Here is a 17,356-nt window from a genome sequence, read left to right as displayed (position 1 = left end):
CTCCAAGACTTTTCCCCAGCTCTGAGTAGACAGTGTTCTACCTAGCGACTCGCACATTTGATTAATGGCTGCATCAGGGAGAGCAGGAGAATTTGGGTAATTAAGGAAAGCAATTTCACTTAACAGCCATTGGAACATGCAACCGTAATTCAAGGCCCATAATGGTTATATCTTGAGGACTACTTTTAGGCGAGCTGTGGAATTCTGGAGCTGAAAATCGGGTGAAACCAAGGTAGCTGAAACTCCACATGTGGCAATGCCATACTCAACAGACAAAAGCTCCACCCAAAATTCCTTTTTGAGGAATTTCATTAATTCCGGAAAAGGAAATATACAGAAGGTTCTGCTGATAATCAGAAACTAGTAGTTAACCATTTTCCAATTTACTTTTCACTCCACTTACAAATTTAATCCTGAGAAATGTTTGAGCAAAATGAACCAGGCCAAAATTCAAACAATCAATTCTCACCTACATTTTAAATGGGAGATCACAAATGAAATCCAAGCATTCTTTAAACTCATCTATATTTCATCATATGGATTACCTTGTGTGCAATAAGGTATGATTCATGCTTGAAGTAATGTCCGCAGACATTTCAAAGATTTCTCCACAGTGTGAGTCCTCTGATGTCTCACCAGGGTGGAACTCAGACTAAAACTTTTCCCACAGTCAGGACATTCAAAGGGTTTCTCTCCTGTGCGAGTCCTCTGGTGTATCACCAGCTGAGAATTCTGACTGAAACCTCTTTCTTTCTTGGGTACTGAGTGCAGCAGCCCTGACAAAACCTCTCCCTCAATCAGGCAATTCAAAGGGTTTCTCTCCTGTGTGAGTCCTCTGGTGTGCCACCATATTGGAATTATCATTAAAGCTTTTCCCACAGATAGGACATTCAAAGGGTTTTTCTCCTGTGTGAGTCCTCTGGTGTCTCAGCAGGCTGGAACTGACACTAAATCTTTTCCCACAATCAGGACATTCAAAGGGTTTCACTCCTGTGTGTGTCCTCTTGTGTCTCACCAGATTAGAATTATAACTAAAGTTTTCCCCACAGATAGGACATTCAAAGGGTTTCTCTCCTGTGTGACTCCTCTGGTGTTCAACCAGGTGGGAATTCTGACTGAAAGCTTTCCCACAGATAGGACATTCAAAGAGTTTCTCTCCTGTGTGGGTCTTCTGGTGTCTCACCAGGCTGGAATTATCACTAAAACTTTTCCCACAAACAAGACATTCAAAGGGTTTCACTCCTGTATGAGTCCTCTTGTGTCTCACCAGTTTAGAATTATAACTAAAGCTTTCCCCACAGATAGAACATTTAAAGGGTTTCTCTCCTGTGTGAGTCCTCTGGTGTGTCACCAGACTGGAACTCCGACAAAAACATTTCCCACAATCAGGACATTCAAAGGGTTTCTCTCCTGTGTGAGTCCTCTGGTGTTTCATCAGATTGGAATTATTACTAAAGCTTTTCCCACAGATAGGGCATTCAAAGGGTTTCTCTCCTGTGTGAGTCCTCTGGTGGGTCACCACACTGAAATTATCACTAAAACTTTTCCCACAAATAGGACATTCAAAGGGTTTCTCTCCTGTGTGAGTCCTCTGGTGTCTCACCAGACTAGAATTATCACAACAGCTTTTCCCACAGATAGAACATTCAAAGGGTTTCTTTCCTGTGTGAGTCCACTGGTGTGTCACCAGGCTGGAATTCCGACTAAAACATTTCCCACAATGAGGACATTCAAAGGGTTTCTCTCCTGTGTGAGTCCTCTGGTGTATCACCAGGCTGGAACTCCGACTAAAACATTTCCCACAATCAGGACATTCAAAGGGCCTTTCTCCTGTGTGAATCCTTTGGTGGCTAACCAACCTGGAACTCAGATTAAAACCTTTCCCACAGTAAGGACATTCAAAGGGTTTCTCTCCTGTGTGAGTCCTCTGGTGTTTCACCAGGTGGAAATTCTGACTGAAACCTCTCCCACAATCAGAACATTCAAAGGGTTTCTCTCCTGTGTGAGTTCGCTGATGTATCACCAGGTGGGCATTGCGACTGAAACTTTTCCCACAGTCAGAACATTCAAAGGGTTTCTCTCCTGTGTGCATGGTCTTATGTCTTAAGAGGTGGGAATTTCTAATGAAACTTTTTCCACAATCTCTACACTTATAAGGTTTCTCCATGGAGTGAATCGTCTGATGTATTACCAGGTGAAATTACAATTGAAACTTCTCCCACAGTCAGGATATTGAATGGGTTTTTCTCTTTTATGATTTCTCTGGTGTTTCACAAATTGCAATCATAACTGAAAGTTCCCAACAATCAGGACATACAAAGCATTTCCCTCCTATGGGAGTGTTCTGGTGTATCACCAGACTTGTGAGTTTCCCATAATCAGGACATTCAGAGGGTTTTTCGTCTGTGTGAGTTCTTTGGTGTCTCTTGAGATGGAAATTTCCCTATGACGTTTTCCCCACAATCTAGATACTCATAGAGTTTCTCCCTGGAGTCAATCTACTGATGCATCACGAGACCTATATTGTGACTATATTTCTTTCCACAATCGGGACATTCAAAGGGTTTCTCTTTTGCGGAAGTCCTCAGGTGCCTCACTGAAACATTTCCCACAGAAAGGATGTTAAAATGGTTTTATTCCTTTGTGTGCATCCTTTAGTATCTCAAGACCTGGGAATTTCTAATGAAACTTTCACACAATCTGCACAGTCATATGTTTCTCCCTCCTGTGAGTTATCTGATATAGCACCATGTTGCCATGCTCACTAAAGCATTTACCACGTTGGGAGCACTTTCGTGGCTTCCCTCCTTTGTGGAGGTGCTTCCATGAACAACAAGGGAGCTTTTGTGACCATAGTTTTTGTCACATTCAGGTAATTTGTGTGGCTTTCCATCTCCTCTTGTGCATAATCAGCTGTGATTTGCAATCTGTGCTTTTCCCACAATAGGCAAATTTATGAAACTTTTGCACCACTGATATTCTTGAGGAGGTAAAAAATATGGACAATGCCTTGTTTAAGGGTGCTTTCATTCAAGCCGTCTTCTTTCTCTCAGGGAGAGGCCTGCATTCCTGTCTCTTCTACATTGCTTTACTATTGATCTTTTCCTTCCAACAGGCTTCCAGATATTTCCCTCTTTTGCTGAATTATAAATAATTTCCCTTCCACTCTCATTTAATTTATCTTTGAATTCTGCATAATCTACTTATTCTTTCTTAATTTTCTCTTTTGTCAAACAGCTGCTGGAGGAGGAACAGATTTGTAAGGTTTTCTGCAGGAAATGGAAAATATTTTGATTCCTGGCTTGATTTTCTTCCCTTTTCAACACTGATTGTTGTTTACAGTTGTCCCGAGTGCTCTTATTGCCATCCTGTTCATCTGTAAGATTCAAAGAAAAATGTAACTTTGTTTATAAAATGGTTAGAGATGAGGTGAAAAAAGAAAAAGAGTGTGCACCACTTTTGCTAATGAAAGTCCTCAGCTACAAATAAGGATAGAATATAATCCAACAAGTGTCTTAAACTTTAGAAGAGCTGATTTTAAGAAATTCAGAGCCTAAGCAAAATTTCATGGATAAAAATCCTAAAGGAGAAAACAATGCAAGGACTGTGGGAAATATTGGGAAATCTATATCTATATTTAAAAGAAATACCACTCATGCATTATCACAAAATCTCCAGAACCATAAAGCCTACAAACCTCAAATTTTCCACTTATGTTCCTCTTGGCTTCTAGGTACTCACTAAGAAAAGATTTTTCGAAATGACCATCAGAGCATTAGTATTTCCCATATTATTATTAACATGCCATCATGCTAACTAGTTCTACTCCCTCCCCTAATCAGAGAAGAAATCAGTTCCAAATGCAAAACACAAACATAGAAGAGGAGATTCAGTTTTGGTTTTACTTTCACAGCAGGAAGCAGCTGTACTACAGAACAGTTGAGCTAACCAATAGCCAGGCTCCTTCCTGTCTCCTTGCTCACTAAGCAAATACTGTTTCACTTTCAAACTAGCCCTCTGATGCTAAGGAGTTCTACTTTCCCTCCCCATCTGAAAAGAAATCAATTCCAAACTCTGATGCTAAGAGGTTCTACTCCCCCTCCTCACCTCAAAAGAGGAGTTTCACTTTCACAGCAGCAAGCAGCTTTACTACAGAACAGTTGAGCTAAGCCACATCCAGGCTCCCTCCTCTCTCCTTCTTGTTCACACAGCAAATACTGTTTGTTTCCAAACACCCATCAACTCTCTCACACACTGACAGGACGCTAGCCAGATGAATACTAATGGATGCTGGTAGGCAGAGGCAGATTTCCACCCCCCCCCTTATTTTACTCCCCAGTTCAGAGGAATCTGTTCCTTCTAGTGTAACACCAGTTATCGGGAAAAGAGGCAAAAATGCAGAAAAAGATTTACAGATGGGATTAGGAAAACACAAGTAAGGGAAGCTGCACACAAGTATCATCAAACTCATCCCCAAGTCAGTAGAAAGGCTGTAAAAAAGATATACATCTAATAACCCCTATGCTAATCAGTTACAAATGAGATCAATGCCTTGGACTAATAAGTATTTCTCTAGTTTTAAATTTGAACCTCAGAAATAAACAATAAACTACACAATTCTCAGTATTGTTTTATTTTCCATGCTTCAGCATGATCCGAAAAACATCCAGTGATAAGATATAGTGAGATGAAGTCAAGGCTGAAGCCCAGTGCTCCCCTCCACCGTTTAAACCTTCCCGTGACTCCACCCAATGCCCAACCATGCTCACAACAGTCCTAGCCAAGCAACAAGCTATGTTGGTTTGCCGCCTTGCACAGGTAGCTGTGCTGTGTTTAGGAATGGCAGATTGAGGGTCCTGGGATGAGCTACAGTGGTGGTGCACCTCTCTCCCCTTCAGCCATACTTCCAAGGATTTCCAAGTGGTGATTAATGCTGATAGGAAACCTTCTGGAGGGCACCAAGGTCGTTTCAATGCCCCATGACTAGAGAAGTGGCTGTTCTCATTGTCACCCAGGATTTTGAGAAAAGAGATATTGTTCTCCACAGCGGAGAAATTGGTTGTTAAGAATCAGTGAGATGTACGGTGCCTATGAAGCTCTCCAGTAGCTTCTGATGTTCTGCCATGGAGAAGACGGCTATTACATCAATATACCTCAGTGTGAACCAAACACCAAAGTTCCTCTCAAGAAGACTGTGTCCGCTGCTGCCTTTTACAGCTACAGGATAATGGAGGGTGATGGTAAAGAATGCTACCTATTGCTGTTCCATTTCTGTAGCGAAGCATGAGTACCCAACTTACTAATTTGATCATAAAAGCCCAGCCCAATACAATATTACTGAAAAGGGAAAACAAGATATCCAAGAAGAATCCAGCATGGTTGCATAAAGATTTATCTGATAAACTGAATAAAAAAAAGGATCAGTATAAAAAATGGAAAGAGGACACATAACTAAGGCAGAATAGCAGCATTTACCCCAAATCTGCAAAGTTGAAATCAAGGTCATGCTGAGAATGAACTAAAACTTGCAACAAATATCAAAAATCATTTTAAAACATGTATAAAACAAGAAAAAACTCAAGGAAACAGTCAGTCCACTAATGGGAGATGATGGGCAGTAGAGGCACAGCAGAGCTACTTAATTCACTATTTGCATCTATCTTCAGGCAAAAGAAAAAATAACCAAACCTACTAAATACAGAACTGCAAAAGGCAGACTAGGAATACAAATTAAAACAGGCAAGAAAATGGTAAGAGAACACCTGTCCATTCTAGAAGAGTTCTAATCATCGGGATCAGATTGATTACATCCCAGAATTCTGAAGGAGGATCCAGCAGACATGATCTAAGAACCATTCAACCATATCTTTCAAAGATCTTCTTGCACCAATGAATGACCAGTGGATTGGAAAAGACCGGATGTAGTTCCCATTTTCAAAAAAGGGGAGAAAAATGGATCCATAAAACTACAGGCCAATTAGCCTGACATCACTACCTGGGAAGATCTTGGAAAAGATAATGAAATAAAAGAACTGCAAACACCTAGAAGCAAGCAAATATATAACCAGAAGTCAACATGGGAAATCAACATGTTATTTCATTCTTACACAAAGTGACTAAATTAACTGACCAATCTAATATATTGTATAACTGGATTTCAGTAAGGCAGTTGACAAAGTAGACCATACTTCTTGGTAAATTAGAAAATGTGGGATAGGCACATCCTTCCACACAGATGGATTCATAACTGGCTGACAAACCACACTCAAAGTGTATTCCTTAATGGGACCAAATCTATATTGAGGGAAGTAAGCAGTGGATACCCCAAGGTTCTGCTTTAATACTCTTTAATATCTTTGTAAATGCCTTCCATGAGGGAGTCCAACAGGAACACATCAAATTTGTAAATGACACCAAGTTGGCAGGAATAGCCAACACCTCAGAAGATAGGCTCAAGATAGAAAATCTCAATAGATTTCAACACTGGGCCCTACCTAACAAAATGAAATTCAATGAAGGGGAAAAAGGTTTTACACTTATGCAAGGAAAACCAAATGAAGTGGTACAGAATAGGTAACACTTGGCTCAAGTAATAAGAGGAAACTTGAAGTCTTAGTGGACAATCATTTACATATGGGCCAGCTGTGTATTGCAGTGGCAAAAAAAAGCCAATACAATAGTAGGCTGCATTAACAGAGAGATAGAATCAAGATCATGTGAAGTACTAGCACCACTTTATAAAGAGTAAGACCACACTTAGATAATTCCAGACAGTTTGGTCACCATTTCATAAAAAAGATGTTGAGACTCTGGAAAGAATGCAGAAAAGAGCAAAAAGAGGATTAGGGCCCCCGGATGCTAAAATATAAAGAAGGGTTGCAGAAATTGGGTATGTCTAGTCTAGTGAAAGGAAGGACTAGGGGAGACATGATAGCCATCTTCCAATATTTGAGGAGTTGCCACAAAAGAGGGAGGGGTGTCAACCTATTCTCCAAAGCCCCTGAAGGCAGGACAAGGAACTGGATGGAAACTAATCAAGGAGAGAAGCAACTTCGAACTAAGGAGAAACTTCCTGACACTAAGAACAATGAAGCAGTGGAAGGTTTTCTCTTCAGAGGTTGTGGGGGCTCCATCCCTGGTGGCTTTTAATCAGAGACAGGACAGCCATTTGTGTGAAGGGATATTGGGTCTCCTGCTTGATCAGGGCGTCGGAATAGAAGCCCTGCAAGGTCCCTCCCAGCTCTGTCACAAACCCTCCAGTGATGGGAGCCCCCACAACCTCTGGAGGGAAGCCATTCCCAAAGGATCCACCTTCACTTGGAAGAGACTTTCCCAATCTTCCCACCAGAAGGAAAACTGCAGCCACCAGTTTCACAGCGTGCAGCCCCAGTGGGCTTAAATTCGGGGAGGGAAGGAACCTGCAGCAGCAGCAGCTGATATGCTTCAGCCCAGTTGCTTCTCTGCTTCCAGGACTCTCCTCCCACCCGCCCTCAACTCACCTTCCAGCTTCTGCTTCGACCCTGGAAAGAGCACAAAAGCCGCTCTGCACACCACTCTCCTCCAATGAGTGATCCGGAAGAGGAAGTTCAGCTCTTCCCAAAGGCGCTTTTTTCAAAAGGCAACTGGACTGACTTTCTTCTACTCTTCTCGTCTCTTTCCAACCTTTCTAGCAACACAGTACTCGATGGTTTTAACTCCTTTAAGCTCAACCATAGGTATTAGCCTCTTTCTAGGCACAAGTGTTGCCTGTTTGAGCACCATCTCCAGATAGGAGGCAGGTGGCGCAGTGGTTAAATGCAGCACTGCAGGCTACTGCTAGATCAGCAGTTCAGCGGTTCAAATCTCACCGGCTCAGGGTTGACTCAGTCTTCCATCCTTCCGAGGTGGGTAAAATGAGGACCCAGATTGTTGGGGGCAATATGCTGACTCTCTGTAAACCGCTTAGAGAGGGCTGAAAGCCCTATGAAGCGGTATATAAGTCTACTGCTATTGCTATCCTTCTCCAGTTTCTACCTAAGGCGTTTGCAACAAGTTTCCACTGATTAAATGCTATCAAGTCGTTTTTGACCGACTTTGCAGCTGAGCCTAGTGAAATAGTGAAATGTGATGTTACTTAACCTTGTGAAGATTAACTATGTGCCAAGCCCTAAACGTTCATGAAGGTTTTACAGAATTACACAATCAGCTTTCTTAGGAGTGATTCTCAGTGGAGATCAAAGCCTCTCTAATACCCCAAAACTTTATGACTGATTTCCTGTGGCTCCCAGGATTTTAGGGCATGGCAGCAGCATCAGGCCAGACACTCCAAGGGAACGAGCTTCACTCCTGCTGGCCAGGGCTGCATCCAAGAGCATCAACCATCAAGCTTCATTCTTGGAGGAGGAAATTTTATTATCTGCTAAATGCCAGGTGTAAATTCTGTAAATTTGCTTGCACTGAAGTTTCCCATTAGGTCACACAGAGAAACATATGCAGCAGGGCTTAGAAATGGAGCCTAAGAAAGAAGGCCTGATTGCCTATACATGGCAGAAGAAATTTCCCCTCTTCCCTAATGTCTATTTATCTTTTTATTCTACAGAGGGTTGTTTTTATATATTCTGGTATTTCTGTCATGTTAATTATAATGTGTGTTAGAGAAACTCAACGTTCAGTTTCCTCCTTCTGCATCCTGAAAGTCTTCTGGATTTTGAGGCCAGAATTTCCTAGCCAGCATATCCTTTGCACAAAATATCTGTGAGTCATAAGCAGAGTTTCTGAGTGGCCCCAATAAGTTGCTGAAGCTTCTAAAAATATATATGGTAAAAAATATGCACAGAGGTTGTAGCTCAAGAAGAAAAAGCATTGTGGTTTTGAGTCCTGGGTTCTTAGGTTCCTGAACAACCCCTGCTATGATCTTATCTTCTTGGAGGTGCCTGGTTGCTACCCTGGTGGTAGCAGCACCAAGATGTCTCTTATTCGTTGCAAAATTGTTACATCTTTAAATCCCCTAACTTTAACCTTAAACTGCCTACTATTGACCTCACTCCATTCCTGAGGGTTCTGTAAGGGGCGTGCATAAGCGCACCATTGTGCCCATCATCCCTGTCCTACTGTCCCCATTTATTCATACCCATTTCATTCATACTCATGTTTATTCTTATATCTATATATAGTAATGTTAATGTATTCTATTATGTATCAATATACATACTATTCCCTATTTCTACTTTCTACCTATTTTCTAATCTTTAATGAAGCAACTTCTATCTTAAGTATTCTATATCTATCCATCATCTCTTGCTCTTTTTGTATTTCAGTATTTCATTTTCTCGAAAAATGAAATCTTCTAGGAAATATTAAAAAGGCAGAATATTATACCTCTCTTCATGGGAAAAGGAGAAACATGATCTTGGAAAGCAGTCCCCCAGCTTTGTTAACAGCCCCAGAAAGACTGTACCACCTTATCTATAACACAAAAGATCTTCACCCACAGGACATAATAGGATATAATAGGACATAATAGGATTAGCCCTCTACCCATCTAGCAACAGAACTCACCACATGCAACCTGAGGAGATCGCATCACCCAGCAAGGCTCAACCAAGCCTGGGACTCAAGACAACCAATCAGAATACATTTCATACACAAGAACAGGAAGCTCTAAGACGGGGGCCAAGATAGGGGTATTAATCTTTCTCTCTCTCTCTCTCTCACCTATGTGCTCATTTTGCCCCGGACTTCAAACCATATGTTCCTGTCCACCATTAAACCATTTTTCCAAGCAGTGTCCATGTTTCCAGTGTTTTTCCCACTTGGAACTGAATCCAGATGGACATTTCTTTCAACAATTTGGTGACCAGATGGGACTCCAAACTAACCTGACCAATGGACCTGGCCTGGGTAAGCCTCCCTTGCTGGCACAGACCCATTGAGTTGGTGGGTGGATTTTTCCCAGACCTTGGCCATTTGGAACAAAGGTTTTAAAGGGGTTTTGAATGTTGAGTTCAAAGGCTGCTTGGAAAGGTGAGTACCTTTCTGTACTTTCTGGATTACTGTAACGCGCTCTACATGGGGCTGCCCTTGAAGAGTGTTTGAAGACTTCAGCTGGTCCAGAACGCAGCCGCGCGAGCCATTGTAGGTGCACCCAGGTACACCCACGTCACACCTATCCTCCGCGTGCTGCACTGGCTACCCATTAGTCTCCGGACCCGCTTCAAGGTGCTGGTTGTTACCTATAAAATCCTACATGGCATCAGACCTGGGTACCTGAGAGACCGCCTCCTGCCTATTACCTCCCATAGACCGATTAGATCTCACAGGTTAGGTCTTCTCCGGATTCCATCTGCCAGCCAATGTCGGCTGGCGACTCCCCGGGGGAGAGCCTTCTCGGTCGCAACTCCAGCCCTCTGGAACGATCTCCCCGTGGAGATCCGGACCCTTACTACCCTCCCGGCCTTCCGCAAAGCCGTTAAGTCCTGGCTGCTCCAGCAGGCCGGGGGGCTTTTGAAATATCCAGCCCCACGGAAACTGTGACTGTTGTGTATTTTAAAGTGTTGTTTTGTTTATTTATCCCCTTCCCTTGTTTATTGTAAGCCGCCCGGAGTCCTTCGGGAGTGGGCGGCATACAAGACCAATAAACATCAACATCAACACCTCTAAATTTTAACTTTAAAAGCCCAGGAAGTGAAAGAGAGTATGTCTGTGTGTGTGAATGCGCTTGAGAAAAAATCCCTTCTCTGGATCTTGCTCCCTCTGTGCATTTCCTAACCGCAGAAAGACCAACAAAGTCTGGAGAGCATGGGGGATTTGCCAGAGCACAGGACCTTCTGTAGGTAAAAGGGAGAGAGAGTGTGGGAAGGAGTTAAAAGGCAAATGAGAGGATCACTCTTGGGTGACTGGCTGAGCACCACTGAGCAGATCCCTATTCTGGAAAGGAGGTACCCATACTCTGAGTAATTTTGCAGACAGAATCCTCCCAGGCCATTTGCTTGAAAAACTGAGGGCTGACCACAGGTTAGAAGGTACATTCACTGTTGGGGGTGATGTATTCTGCGATTGCAAGGGACCCAAGTAAAAGAAAAGAGTGGAGTCTTGGACTCTTGTCACAGACAGTGAGAAGAGCAGACCAGGAAATGGGAAGCTCAGAATCTAGGATCCCACTGAAATCTCAAGGGAGTCTGATGGAGACCTGGGTTTGGGACAAATTACCTGTCCGGACAGGAATGAAGAATACGCACGTGGGCCAAGGTATGTGAGAAATGGACTCTGCTCAGGGATGAAGCAAGAAAAACCAATTTGGCTAAATAAAAATACTTAAAAGGGAAATATATAAATAGGAACGTTGGGGAATTTGGTTTTTTTGTTCATTTTTTCTTTCCCTCTCTGTTTTCCATGCAATCACATGATACATTTGTTAAGATCTGTGCCTTCCCTAATTTAACTGAGATTTATGGTGGGAATGACCAGTATCATGTGTGTGAGCCTGAGAGTTTTGTTTTTCCTCTCATTTTCTCCTTGTGTGTGTACACGTGTGTGGGTGTGGGTGTCAAAGTCTTTGTGTTCCCTGGAGGCAAATGTAACTGTTAAATGTCTCTGATCCCTTGGAGAAAAAAATAAGTACCCATATTTTTCAGAGTATAAGACGCACCGGAGTATAAGACACACCAAGGTTTTGAAGAGGCAATTTTTAAAAAAAAGTCGGTAGGTAGATAGAGGGAGAGACAGGAAGAGAAAGAGAGAGAAATACAGTAGGTAGGTAGGAAGAGAGAGTAGTCAGGTAGGTAGGTAGATAGATAAAAGGATAGAGAGAGAGAAATAGAGATAGATGGAGAAATAGAGAAATACAGTAGGTACGTAGAGGGATAGAGAGAAATAGAAAGAGAGAGAGAAATACAGTGGATAGGTAGGGAGAGAGTAGGTATGTAGGTAGAGAGAGAGAGTAGGTAGGTAGATAGATAGGTAGGAGTTTGGAAATCTTTCTGCTACCTATTTAAAGCTGCGCTTGGGCGAGGAAAATGGCTGCCGGGTTTTTCGCTCGGCTTCTACATTAAATTTAAAAACTAAAAAAGAGTCTGTATCCATACTTGGGAGCCAACCCAAAGGAGGAACGAGTGTCCGAACACCTAGCGACCCAGGATTGGCAACGAGAACGGAAAATTCGATCAATCCGGGCTGCCAGTCCGAAAAAATGCTGAGCTCCGGAGAAACGCCGATCCTCGAAAGAACGCCGAGCTCCGGAAGACACGGAGGCGCTGAGATACTGTTGGTCGCGGGCGCGGGGGCTGGCAGCGGTAATGGAGAATTACATCACTCCAGGCTGCTAGCCCGAGAAGTCACCGAATAGTTGTTGAGCTCTGGAGGAAGCTTTGGAGGAAGCGGAACTACGGAGCGGCGGAATTGCGGGAGACGCTGAGCTCTGAGGGCCGAGGGAAGTGCTGAGGGGTTTTTACGGGCGTTTCCGAACATCGCTAAACGCCGAACGCTACCAACATTGTTGTTTAACGGTAGGAACTGGGTGAGAACTATAAGACCGCTGTGGACTATTTGAGAGAACTGGTGTTTTGAGAGAGAGTCTGGGAAGCGACGCAGATGCTGGAAAGCATTTCCCTTCCCATTGCCGCTGGTGCTGGCATATTGCTGGCCTCCGACATTGTTGGTTAGGGAGGCTGTCTAGCATCGACGAACACCACGTCGTAACCACAAGAAGAGAACTGGTGAGGGAGGAAACTGCTCGAGGGGACGGAATTGAAGGAGAGCGTGATTGGTGACCAGAACATCTCCCCCCTACCCTTTCCCATCAGAGACAGATATTCTTTTCCCCACCCTAGGACTTAACCGGGAAATAACATCAAGGGGATGGCTGGAACTGAATTTAACCATCAGACTTTCTTCGCTATAATTAGCCCCCTGACTCCCCCTGTTACAGCTGCTGCCCAGATCCACCTTGTCCCCCATTCTCCCCCCCCCTTGGACGATACTGGTCTCCTTAGTGGAGCTCCCATTAAGGTGCTACCCTTCTCAGGAGAGGTGGAAGGCACCTCTGGACTATTACGAACTTAACACAGACGCTGTGAACCTGCGCGACTTTTTCCTATATTTCTTTTAATCGGTATGTTGAGTGCATGGGATTGTTTGAGATGATATGAATGATCTCACTTTTTATTATTATATAGTTGTATTGGTGTTTTTAACTTTTTCAGTGAGGACTGTTTGTGTGAGAGTTTGGGTATGAGTGATTCGGAGGACCTGGCGGGGTATGCGGGGGCCACCGGGGTGGTTGGGGGGGCTATATCCACGGGAGAGGGTCGGAGCATTGCGGTCATAACAGGGAGAGGCAGACATGGCGGGGACTTTAGGGCAGGCCATCATCGGGGAAGGAGGGCTCGCTGTGTCATAGAGATCCCTCCTTCCGGCCCTAGGAGTCCCACTCCAAGGTCAGATGGCGCGAGTAATCAGGACCCTGGTCTCAGGCTGCTGTCGCTAAATGCCAGGTCTGTCGTTCATAAGGCCCCCCTCATCCAGGACTTGATAACTGATGAGGGCGCAGACCTGGCATGTATTACTGAAACATGGCTGGGCACGGAGGGAGGAGTCCCCCTCGTTGAGATGTGCCCAGCCGGATTTCAGGTGCTGCATCAGCCGAGAGCCCAGGGAAGGGGTGGCGGTGTGGCTATTGTAGTCCGGGAGTCTTTAGCACCTCGTAGGATCCCTGCTCCGGAGCTTGTCGGGTGTGAGTCCCTGCTGGTGAAGCTGGACCTCAAGGGTCAAGTGGGTCTGCTGCTTACGTACCTGCCTCCCAACTGCGTTGCAGCAGCCCTCCCCTCGCTCCTCGAGTCAGTAGCCGAGCTAGCAGTTGAGTTCCCTAGACTTATGGTTCTGGGGGACTTCAACTTGCCTTCGCTCGGTGAACACTCTGATGGAGCGCAGGAGTTCATGGCTTCCATGACAGCCATGGGCTTGACTCAGGTAATCCGAGGCCCAACTCACTCAGCGGGTCACACGCTTGACCTCGTATTCCTCTCGGAGCAGTGGAGTTACGACCTTGGTCTGAGGGGTAATGAGACCATACCCCTGTCGTGGTCAGACCACTACCTACTGAGGCTAGACTTCCGGAGGCCAAACCCCCACCGTAGGGAGGAGGAACCGACCAGCTGGTTCCGCCCCAAGCGACTGATGGATCCTGTTAGGTTCCAGACGGAGCTTGGGGTTATTCCTGATACCCTAGCCCACAGTTCGGTGGAGACCCTCGTCGCTGCCTGGCACTCGGCAGCTTCGGAGTCTCTAGACCGGATTGCGCCACTACGGCCCCTCCGGGTCAGCGGCCCCAGGAGGCCTCCTTGGTTTACTGAGGAGCTCCGGGAGATAAAGCGCCGGAGGAGACGCCTAGAGCACTCGTGGAGGTCCGATAGGTCCGAGTTGAAGCGGGCACTTTTAACAGCATGCACCAAGGAGTATATTCGGACTCTAAGAACAGCAAAAAGAACATATATTGCCTCCTTGGTAGCGTCCGCCGAGTCCCGCCCAGCCGCCCTGTTTAGGATAACCCGCTCCCTCCTAAATAGGAGGGAGACGGGGGACCCCTTACAGGGTAAGGCTGAGGAATATGTCCAGTTCTTGGTGGACAAAGTTGCCCGGTTTCGAGCGGACCTGGACTCCACCCCAGTAGATCCAGCCGGGACACAAGGGGAAGACTTGGCAAACCATCTCTGGGTTGAGTTTCAGGAAGTTGCCTCTGGGGATGTGGACAAGGCTATGCGAGCTGTGAGTGCCTCCACCTGTGTACTGGACCCGTGTCCCTCCTGGCTGGTTGCCAACAGCAGTGAGGTGACACGAGGCTGGATCCAGGCGGTTGTTACCGCCTCTCTTCGGGAGGGGTACTTCCCCACCGCGCTTAAGACAGCGGTGGTGAGACCCCTCCTGAAGAAACCGTCCTTGGATCCAGCTGTCCTTAATAACTATCGTCCAGTCTCCAACCTCCCCTTTGTGGGGAAGGTTGTTGAGAAGGTGGTGGCTCTCCAGCTTCAGCGTACCTTGGAGGAAGCTAACTATCTTGACCCCTTCAGTCTGGCTTCAGACCCGGTTACAGCACAGAAACCGCTTTGGTCGCATTGACCGATGATCTCTGGAGAGCTAGGGATGGAGGCCATGCTTCCATCCTAGTTCTCCTGGACCTCTCAGCGGCTTTCGATACCATCGACCATGGTATCCTTCTGCGACGACTGCGGGAGATAGGGGTGGGCGGCACTGTTTTGCAGTGGTTCTCCTCCTATCTCTTGGACAGGTCGCAGTCGGTGTTGGTAGGGGGGCAGAGATCGTCCCTAAGGCCCCTAACTTATGGGGTGCCGCAGGGGTCGGTCCTACCTCCCCTACTATTTAACATTTACATGAAACCGCTGGGCGAGATCATTCGGAGGCACGGGATAAAATACCACCAATATGCGGACGATACACAGTTGTATCTGTCCGCCCCGTGCCAACTCAATGAAGCGGTGGACGTGATGAACCGGGGTCTTGAGGCCGTTAAAGACTGGATGAGAGCAAACAAGCTGATACTCAACCCAGACAAGACCGAGTGGCTGTTGTGTTTTCCTCCCAAAAATTTGACCAACATACCATCACTCAGGCTGGGGGGGACAAAACTTACACCCCTCAAAAAGGGCCCGCAACTTGGGAGTCCTCCTGGACCCACAGCTGACTTTTGACCACCATCTTTCAGCTGTGACCAGGGGGGCATTTGCCCAGGTTCGCCTGGTGCGCCAGTTGCGGCCCTACCTGAATCGGGAGGCCCTCACAACAGTCACTCGAGCCCTTGTGATCTCCAGGCTGGAATACTGCCATGTGCTCTACATGGGGCTGCCCTTGAAGAGCATCCGGAGACTTCAGCTAGTCCAGAATGCGGCCGCGCGAGTGATCGTGGGCGCACCACGGTTCGCCCACATAACACCGATCCTCCGTGAGCTGCACTGGCTACCTGTTGATCTCCGGGTGCACTTCGTATTAAATGTTTTATTCATTTTCATTTTCAATTTTGTACATTCACTTATATACTGGATATTTGCAATAATAATAATATAATAGTAAGAAAAGAAAAACCCCAACCTAAACACAACTCATAAACCCAACCTATCGCTTTCATACACCCCTTCTTCTCCCCCTCCAACTTTCCTTTCTCCCTCCAACGATCACCCCTCCTACTTCCCTTTCCCCTCCTATCTTCCTTTCTCGCCTTCCTCACCCTCCTTCCCCTCTCATCCTCCTTACATTCCCCTCTTCCTCCCTCCTTACTTCTCCCTCTTCCTTTCCTCTACTTCTCACTATGGTGCATTTCTCTATTCCTTACGCCAAAAAGAAAAAAGAAAGGAAAAAAGCAAAAAGAAAAAAAAAAGAGAAAAATAAAAAGAAAAGATAAGGAACAACAGTATACAAGTGTATTCTTCTTATTCTATATATTGAAACTATATCTCCACCCGCCCACCCACCCCCAATGAACCCCCCTCCCTAACCCCCTCCGACTTCCCAGGTCACACACCCGGCACAGTTCAGAACCATTCACCTTCAAAATATCTTATTAACAATAATAATGAAAATAAAATAAAAAGAACACTCCGAAAAAGAAAAAAAAAAACAACCAAAAAGTAAATAAAAAAAAATTTAAAAATCTTTTGCATTATGCTCAGCCTCCCATCATTCTTAAAATTTAAACAGTGTGAATCATTCCATTTATATTTTGTCCTCGTCCCTTACTTCTTTGATATTTACCCCCATCTTCCTGTAGACTCTCCAGATAGCCTTTCTTAACCTTATATTCAAATATTAGTTTATACAAAAATCAATTTATCTTCATACTTTCGCTACTCATCTTCCTATCCTTCGTTTCACGTCTCCATTCCTCCCAAGCCCAAATTGCATAAGATTAGGATCTCGCTCTTCACTTTAAAATCCTGAGCTTTTTATGTTATACTTCAAGCATGTAAATCCGTAAAATGTGTGCCCAAAATCCATACCAGTTCGTTCAATCCCAAGATCCCTTCATCAATATCCCGCTCCACCTTCCTTTCTGCCCCACTCTTCCCAACTCCATTCATCCCAAACCGCAATTCAAATAAATCTTAGTCCCCGCTTTCCTCACAGAAAACACTTCATGCGCAGTTTGGATTGAAATTCAAATAAGTCTTGTAAAAGTCCCGTATAATATCTGTCTAGAATAAGCAATGCTTCTTTCCATTCCTCATCAGTACACAGCTTTACCATTTCATACCAAACAGAAATCCTAAAGTTTTAATCAGTCCAAAAGCTTAGAAAGTATTTTAAAGACGTCGCTGGGTCTATATTCTTTACTCTTCTGCCCTTCCGGAAAGAAAAGGCAACCCTCTGCCTT

At 45.0% G+C, this 17,356-nt stretch overlaps 1 protein-coding gene across 1 annotated transcript; it reads right to left on the bottom strand.

Annotated features, from left to right (window-relative positions):
- On the bottom strand, positions 1 to 6,186 carry LOC116502443 (zinc finger protein OZF-like). Its single transcript, XM_032208335.1, has 4 exons — positions 6,108 to 6,186; positions 5,084 to 5,217; positions 2,362 to 2,443; positions 1 to 2,082 (listed from the first exon to the last, which is right to left on the bottom strand). The coding sequence occupies exons 1-4, from the start codon at positions 6,184 to 6,186 to the stop codon at positions 794 to 796; spliced, it is 1,584 nt and encodes a 527-aa protein (XP_032064226.1). The 3' UTR covers positions 1 to 793.
- Between the last annotated feature and the right edge of the window lie 11,170 nt (positions 6,187 to 17,356).

The sequence above is a fragment of the Thamnophis elegans genome, chromosome 2 (assembly GCF_009769535.1).
Source record: "Thamnophis elegans isolate rThaEle1 chromosome 2, rThaEle1.pri, whole genome shotgun sequence".
NCBI lineage: Eukaryota > Metazoa > Chordata > Lepidosauria > Squamata > Colubridae > Thamnophis > Thamnophis elegans.
The sequence above is the reverse complement of the archived record's forward strand: the minus strand, read 5'-3'. Positions and strand labels throughout refer to the sequence as shown.